This window comes from Triticum dicoccoides, chromosome 7A, assembly GCF_002162155.2.
Source record: "Triticum dicoccoides isolate Atlit2015 ecotype Zavitan chromosome 7A, WEW_v2.0, whole genome shotgun sequence".
Taxonomy (NCBI): Eukaryota; Viridiplantae; Streptophyta; class Magnoliopsida; order Poales; family Poaceae; genus Triticum; species Triticum dicoccoides.
The window spans coordinates 203,266,796-203,275,644 of NC_041392.1; the positions used below are offsets into that span (position 1 = coordinate 203,266,796).

At 45.7% G+C, this 8,849-nt stretch overlaps 1 protein-coding gene across 1 annotated transcript; it reads right to left on the reverse strand.

Moving 5' to 3' along the window:
- Positions 1–5,507: 5,507 nt before the first annotated feature.
- LOC119328940 (anthranilate O-methyltransferase 2-like) lies at positions 5,508–8,339 on the reverse strand. Its single transcript, XM_037601929.1, has 4 exons — positions 8,265–8,339; positions 7,754–8,158; positions 6,272–6,541; positions 5,508–5,873 (listed from the first exon to the last, which is right to left on the reverse strand). Exons 1-4 carry the CDS (start codon positions 8,337–8,339, stop codon positions 5,508–5,510), a joined length of 1,116 nt encoding a protein of 371 aa, XP_037457826.1.
- Positions 8,340–8,849: the final 510 nt, after the last annotated feature.

Consider the following 8,849-nt stretch of genomic DNA (forward strand, 5'->3'; position numbering starts at 1 on the left):
AGGAGGAAAAAGAGTTTATTACAACACACATCCAAGTTACCTCATGACAATTATTTTCGCAATAAAAAAGACCCTAGTTTCTTTGCCCTAGCTTTGATCCAAAGGTTTGCCTCGTCTTCAATTATGCTGAGGAAGATTTGCAGAGGTGCACTCTTTTGCCTGAACACACTTGCGTTGCGCTCATTGACTCATGACACTAGCATGGTAATCAATGCCTTTGCTTTCCTGTCGGTGGTGCCCGTGGTGCATGTGCTCGCCCACCAGGCCTGAACGGAGTCGAACAAGTGTCATGTGGACGTGTCCATGTCGTGGATGCGAAATTTCTGAATAGCCATGTTCCAAAGCCTGATAGTGAAGCGGCATCTGAAGAAAAGATGAGGGCCACATTCCTGCACCCGTCGGCACAAGGGGCAAGGGCCACAGTTAGGCCATCCTCGCTTTTCCAATCTGTCAGTGGTCTAGATCCTATCCTGAAGCGCGAGCCAAGCAAAGAACTTGACTTTCGGTGGGGCCCAAGCCTCCCAAACCATTTGGTCCATGGGGGAGAGGACCAAGCCCAAAAATTATGCCCTGTAAGTGGAGGCCGCGGAGTAGTGCCCAAATTCCGTGTGCTTCCATAGGATGTCATCTTTAGTGAGCTCATCCAGGTGCACTTCGTGCAGTAGCATCCAAAGGGTGAAGAATTGTGCAACATGCTCGATGGAAACCGATGCGGGCGGTCTGATTTTGAGGGTCCACGTGTTGTCCTTGAGGGCCTCCCGTACCTTCCAGCGCTTTCGGGAGGAAGTCTCGTAAATGAGCGGAACAATGTTTTTGGGCTTGCGACCAAGGAGTCAAGGGGAGTCCCAAAATAGAGTCTTCGCACCGTTCCCAACTGTGATGGTGGTACAGGCGTAGAAAAAATTGAGGTCCTCCTCATCGCACGGGTTCCCACTCTCGACCCACAACGCCGGATGTCTATGTGGAAGCTGAAGCTCGTCGACTTACAATTTTTTGTCGATAAAGTGGCAAGCAGACTGACTACATATGACGGCCAAAACATCACCATCATTGGCCGGCCGTGCGACCCTCGTTAAGTCAGTCCTCGCTTCCCAAGTGATCTATTTCATCATGCCACTTGTCATACAACCCACCATTCTGCAAAACATCGACAAATTTGAGCGGGCCTTCCTATGGTCGGGGTCAGATACGACATCCAGAGAAAGTGCAAGGTCAATTGGGATGTTGTCAGCCGGCCGCTCGCCTATGGTGGACTTGGGGTCCTCAACACCAACAAACTCGCGCGGGCTTTGCGTTTGCGGTGGCCTTGGTACGACAGGACCAATGAGTGATGACACCAACGTTAACGCTGGTTACACGTGCTCGCTGGTGGAGTTTATCAAAATGGCATATCTTGAATTTGAGTTCTTCTCTCTTCCTATTACTTCGGCTGTGTTTGTTTGGGTTTTAGAGACCAGTTTTCGGTAGAAATAAGCTGAAGCCGTAACAAACAGCTAAAACGGAGCTGCTTTGGGCTCACAATCCAAAACAGTTTCAGTCGTATTTACGTGGTACTGGTTGAAGCGAGCCGAGCCGTGCTTCAACCCGGAAACTGTTTTGCCTCAGTGAAATTCCCACCGATGCCCTTGTTAATTCAGCCCAATTACGAAAGGAATGCCCCCGATGCCCCGTTTCAGTCGATCCCCGTCTCATCTCCTTCATCGCTAACACACGCACGCAGAGGGCAGCGAGAGGGAGAGGAACCTAGGGTTCTGCCGCCGCCACCGCAAGAGCCTCCGGAGCCTCCACTCTCCGCCGTTGCAAGAGCCCCCGCCGTCGCCGCCGCAAGAGCCCCCGCCGTCGCCGTCATCCACCGCCTCCACTCACCGTCATCCGCCGCGGGAGCCGACGCTGCCTCCACTCGCCGTCATCCCTACTCGCCGGTCCCCTCCACCGCCTCCACTCACCTTCATCCACCGCCAGCCTCCGACGCCCACTTTGATAAATGTGATGAGGATGAAAATTACATGCCTACAGTCTCACGGTCAACACCTTTGCTTGGCGACGTCGTTCCCACTTCCTCGGATGAAGGCAACATGAACTACACACGTCAGTCAAGATATTTTTATGTATATATGAGCAAGAAAGTGAGAAAAATATTTTTATGAAAGATTTTATGCATTACCATAGAACAAATCATTCCTTGTCAATCAAGGTACCATTTAAACAATCTACTAACACTAAATCAACAAGTTACACTGATTTCAGTACTCTAAGGGCATTTCAGGCTTTTCATTAGCTCAGAGTCGTTTCCACAGCTGTGTTGCCAAACAGCTAACCTTTACTACAGTTGTTTCCGCGGCACAGCAGTTTTGCCAGCACAACAAGTCCACAGCTGAATCTGTTGAAACTGAAGCCCAAACAAACACAGCCTTTGTCTTGTCGGTAAGGAGTGTTTTTGCGCATATTGCAATCATACTGTTTCTATAGTTAAGTGGAAAAAAAATCAATCAATGAGATGAAGCCCTCTGTTCCAAAGAAAAATCATATCATAAACATAAGCAGGAACACGATTTTTCTTCATTTGCTAGAAACACAAAACTCTTAGGATAAAGTAAACATGTACAGTACAAAAGCAATGTGTCCTTCATAAGAGAGGAGTATAGAAGTATGTCAAGTAAACATGTACAGTGCACACCGTCCTTCATAAGAAAGCAATTTGTCCTTCCACCTGCAAACAAATTCATTACTTTGTCTACCTATAGCTTGTTGCAAACTCTTTTTGCATATAGCTTCTCAGTCACACGAAAATCATGTCAGACTTGTCACACACGAAGAATACTATTTTGCCCTCTCAAAGAACGACCACCGTGTATATTCAAAAGATAATGATTGTACCTTGTCGACCTTGACAGTTCTGTTCTTAGCTGACACTCTCTGTCAGTGACTTTCCTCTTAACGCTCAAAGTAACTGACACTGCCTGCTTTGCAAAGTAAGCCCCTCTCTCTTGTGTGCGCGCACGCACACGTGTGTGTGTGAGAGAGACATCCATAGGCCAATGTATAAAACCATAGAGTTCTATGCCACAAAATTGGGTTGGCCTTTTTTAATAAATTGCAAAGAATAAATGAGATGAAGGCACCGACAAAGAACTACAGCCTCTTGGACGACATAAAGGTCCTTAAAGCATATACGTCTCGCTCGCGTGCATCAGATGCTCTGTCCTATGTGTAACACATCACATGGAGAAATCATGTGCATGTGAAATGTTTTTATTTTGTAATAAATTACACAATAAGTCAATAACTCATACTCCCTCCGTCCCAAAATAGTGACTCAAGTTAGTACTAAACTCGATCACTTATTTTGGGACGGAGGGGGTACATCATAGAATCCGTGCCTTAAGTATTCCACCTCTAATCTAAATGTGCGGCATCGCCTACCCACATGGCATGCTCCATTGAATTACGACTTTCCTGCTGACACAATATAGTTGCGCTACACTTCTATGGATGTCCACTCGCCTTTCACCCTCACCCCTCATCTCCACCATCTAACCTACTGGCCAAAAGCTTTGGAAGAGAACCCTCCAGAACCGCTCGCGTCACCTTCAGGGGGGCGACTCGGGTGCCCTAGCCGCCGCCGCAGTCGACCTCCCTCCTCCCCTGCTTCCCCGCCGCTGGAGGAGGAGGCCGGCGAACGGCGCCTTCCTCCTTTCTTCACGAGGGGATCCTCTAGATGAGATGCGACGGTGCCCCTGGGTGTACGACATGGAGGTGGAGTTGGCGCGCTCGGGGGGGCGGCCCGATGGGATCCCGGCGGCGCTGCGGGAGCTGGCGGCGGCTGATCTGGGGTTTCCCACCTCAGAACGGTTCTCCTCCGGGTGGTCAGGCTCGGGCACCGTCCGGCAGCCCTAAGCGGTGGTGGGCGCGCGCGTTGGCTGTCCTCCTTCACCGATGTGATTGGGGGCGGCCGGAGGTGTTGGCGTGGTGCCGGATCCGAACATGGTGGTGGCGTCGTCCCTTTCGCCAGGGATGACGGCCAGGTGGTGGGTCCTTGTGGCGGCACTAGTGGCGGCGGATCTTGGGATCCTGCTCCCGAGGACATCACAGGACACGGTGGCCCTTTGCACGAGAGATGGAGTTTCTTCAAACAGATCCCAGTGAAAACTTGCTTTCGGCTACTGCCAAGGTCGGCGGTGGCGGCACTGTCTGTGTTGTTTCCTTCTTGAAGGCATCGCCGTGGAGAAGTTCAAGGCCACTCTCTGCTACCTCCGGGGAAAACCCTAAATCAGTAGATCGGATGATGGCGACGCACTGGTGTCGTTTCCCCCTTGGGGACGTCATTCATGGAGGTACACATAGGCTTGAGGGAACAGAGGACTGCTTCTTTGGTGGAGCGGTGCTTCATCTTATACATTGATGGCGGCGGATCTCGACGGCGTGGCGCTGTGGAGACTCGGAGTCCAATGCGTGGAGATGGACTCACATGAGAGGAGGATGCTGTCTGGCGTCGATGGCAGAGGGGCCTGGCAAGGTCGATGCATTAGTTCTGCTCTGAAGATGGATTGGTGGAATATGGCGGCGACGACACAGAGAGTGTGTCAGACCAGTTTGCCCCAAACCCAGTATGTGGCTTGGTTGGGGCCTCTGTCTTTAGATGTTAGGTATTTGTGCGATGTCTGTTTGGTATTAGGCTCGAACTATCGGCACCCCTTCATTAGGTGGATAGGAGTAGCGACAGTTGTTGCTAAGATGGTGGCTTCGGACTACCTAATGTACTATTTTGTAAGGTCTTTGTGAATAATTAATAAAATGGTTGCATGCATCATCCCGACGCAGAGGCCGGGGGTAATCCTCCTTTTTGAAAAAATGCACTAATCTCTTTTTGGACCTCTTGCCCTAGATCTACAACTTCGGGGTGAAAACCATTTGTATGTTCATCATTAGTTCAAACCAACAATGGTGATGTTTAGTTGTCATTCATTTCACATGGGACGTTGGCTTGGAGCACCATTTCCGTTGTTATAGTTGCTACACTAGACCTAGTGACATCATGTTGGTGGATAACCACTCTTGAAAATTATTTCTTTGAAATAAATTCCATTTTAAAGCCAGTTTTATTCAGCATGAATGATTTTGACCCAATTTAAATAGATTGTGATTGCCTGCATAGACTGATGTGCATTGGGGGGAGGGGAGGGTGATAGGTTACCCTTGCATTATTAGACATATGGTATTGTGAGCATTCGCACAATGGAACATTTGTCTTTCCTCCACTGAAAAGATGAAACACATGAGAAGTTCCAGGTTGATTATCGACCATTGGTACTTCAATTTATTTACGGCTTTACAAGTTTTCTAATTTTCATTATAGAACACAAAAGAGACTTTTTTCTTAGAAAAAACAGGTGAGCAACACAGATGTAATATTTAACAAAGTAGGCGTTAACTTTATAATGTTCAACATATACCATCAATTAAACTATATGTGGCCTTTTCCTTTTGTGATGAACTTTGTGTCCAGTTTAATGCATGGCCTTCTTCAAGGATACCAAGATGATGGGGTACTTTGCCTTCGCTTTCTCCAGATGCTTTGCAACGACAGAAGCATACACCGCAAACAACTCCTCAATAATGTCATCTCCAAAGTGGTCTACTATCAGTGGCTCTAACACGGCCCTTATGCACTTGGCCACATTTGCCCCGCTGCTAGCACAGTTTAGTACCACATCACTGTCTGAGTCGTCCTGAGGATCCCAGTTGGATTCAAAGAGTCTGACATGCTCTATATCGAAGAGCTTACTCTCATTGATCAACGCCTTCACCTCTTTCACCGATGGAGCATAGTATGGCAGGTTGAATGAGTCCAACTTGTCCTTCTCCACACGGCCCTATCATCCAACCCAATAGTTTTTTAGATAAGAGTGTACTTAATGAGAACTCTTATTTTGTAGAGACGTTTTTCTTTATTTTTTATCATTGAAATCCACTATAATTATTGTATTAATTTGCAAATGAATTCTTTTGTCCTCACTTTTAAATGTCACATGCCAGTTTTCTTTTCCTTTTATGAGAATGTGTACTTCCACTTTGTATGCTCCTCATGCGATAATATATGCCACTTTGTCTTACATGGATGAAATTTTGTTCATGGAAGGTTGCCATGCTAGAATGAATTAACTTAGGAGCATATAAGAAATTATAAGTTTGTTAGTACAAAGTAACATGGTGTAATCGTTACTAGCAAACAAAGAAAATCATTGATGTAACCAACATGTATCGTACGTACCTTTAGGACTAGAGACTGGAGAGATTTGGCAACCAATTCAAATAAGGTGCTAACGTCTCCATGCATCATGATCTCTTCACTCTTTCGTCCAAGAAATGTTAGCAACAGTCGCCCTCCATTGACAAGCTCTCTGGAGCGCAGTGCAAGGAACAACTCAAAGTCCGTTTTGAATTGCTCTTGGAACAGTTTAATCACAATAGGTGGGGTACTCTTTCCAATGTAGATGTTGCCTTCGTTCACGTGAGTGCAGCTTGAGAGTTCCTTGGGGACCTAGGTAATTAAGTATCATATCATTATTATAGTAGTAGTATTAGTAGTAGTAGTGGTGGTAGTAGTAGTAGTAGTGGTGGTGGTGGTAGTAGTAGTAGTAGTAGTGCTCTTTCACCCCCAATTAATCACAGATCCCTAGTAGAAAATCAAAGTGGTTCAGATCGCTAACCAGTGACTTGTATCTTGGTCATTGTTATTACTATGCAAGAACATTGACTTATTCTCTGCATTTCAATTTAGGTCGCATGTTATTTTTTGTGTTCTAATTTTATTAGATTACATCAGGTAGTAGGGCGACGGCTAAGGCGTAGCAAGCATGAGCATTTATGACTAGCGGGTGCATGAATTAGGGATGCAAAGCATCGTCCGGACCCGGCCCGCTTCACATTCTAAACTAGAAAATTCTGTTATAGAAGGATTAGGGTGCGTTAGGTTAATTTGTATTATTCTTGCAAAAAGATTGTTTTGTATTATCTGGCTGTTTTGCGAGACGCTGCCCTGCACCCTTAGCATGAACCAATGCATTAGCATCACCTCTAGCCTAAAAACCCCATCTTAATTAGCTCATCCCTGGTTTGCATAATTGTTTTGATATGGAAAGTAAAATGGAACGAAGGGAGAACTACCATAGCTCATTTTAGTGCGAGTGTATTGGCATCAAATGATACAATATTATAAATAAAGGGATATTATAGCATACAAACAATTACGAAAAATTGTACGATAGACTAAATTAATATAGGAAGTACATGGTAAAATTTAGTACAATAAGTTTATACTCATTGAAAATATTTTATATCATTGTAGTTTTTTGTTAACACATATTCTTTTGTTTTAAAATTTTATTTATGTTGCCACGTGAACTTTCCACGTGTACAAATTCCATAGTTTTGCAACTATGGCGACAAAATTTTCCAATCAGCGACCATCTCTATAATTTAATAGTATGCTTTGCATAGTTGCATGCATTCACTAAAAAACATTGTGCCCTTAGATCTGTGATCCATCACACCTAACATTAACAATATGGAATGAACAATCTTGGAGTTGATCCAATACCTAACATGTTTTCTTCATTCATATCTGAACACGCCCACATAAATAAAGCTTGAGTTAGGGTACAGCGATGTTACACATGTTAATTAACTAAAACTTGAACAATACTAGCTAGGACATAATTATCACGTTGCAGACAATATGATGCATGCATACCTTAGAGCGCCACATGAGGGAGTAGGACGAGTGGAACAAATGGACGCTCCGGGAAGGGAAAAGCTTCCTGTAGTAGGATCCCGGCAGGCCCGCCACATAGTAGGGCAGCATCTCTTTCCCGCCGAGATCTTCAAGTTGCTCCAATGACCGGAAGACGAGGTTGAAATCGTTCCCTGGCAGGTCATTCAGGAAGAACTGCACCTCCACGGCGCGCCGTTCTTCTTCTGACTTCTGAGTGTAGAACTGGACCGCGCCGATCACCTCGGAGACGACGCGTAGAGTGTTCGGGCCCGACGAGCAGCCAAGGTCGGCGACAACCATCGTGCTCCGTCGGGCAGAGAGCGAGGTGTACACCTCTTCTATGGCCTTGCGAAGCACCGGCCTTGTCTCCAAAATGGCCTTCTCCTGCATACATCCATGAAACACAGCAAATTAAGAGCTGCTACTAGTTTGTAGTGCTTATGTACTTGTACATGAAACACAGCAAATTGCAGCAGTGCAGGCTACAGACTTGGAGCCTGGAGTTTGCGGCGTAGCTGTTCTCCCCGTTGCCAGTAGCCATGCGAACGCCGCTCCCTCTCTTCATAGCTAGTCTCACAAGTGATGATTATTACAAGTTGGGGCTAGATGTGTTGAGTGATACCACAACGGCTCTATCATTTATAGAGAGCCAATGATGACCTGTTGTTTTTTCTCTCACTCTACCGGGTTCCTACACGCGTAATATTTAACTTGACTGGTCACTTTGACTAAAAATGCTCTGAGCTTGGGAGAGTCCACAAAACAATGAGGTGAATAGCCGTCCATTAAGTGTTCAGAAAGTTATATATAGTGTTTTTTTGTGGTTTGTCAAGCAATCATGCTGTACAATGCCTGCATCAGCTAGCATATGATGTTATCTCTCGCCGCAAAGGACAGAAGAGCAAAAAAATTCAGATAAACTAAAAACATGCATGAGTTCATTTGAATAGCTTCAGAACTAGTTTTACGTAAAGTCAAAACCGTTGCATTCTCATGACGCTCATTACATTATTTATGATCAAAACTCCCATCTTCATGTATTTCTTCATTTCAACAGCTAACTTCCAAAGAAGAT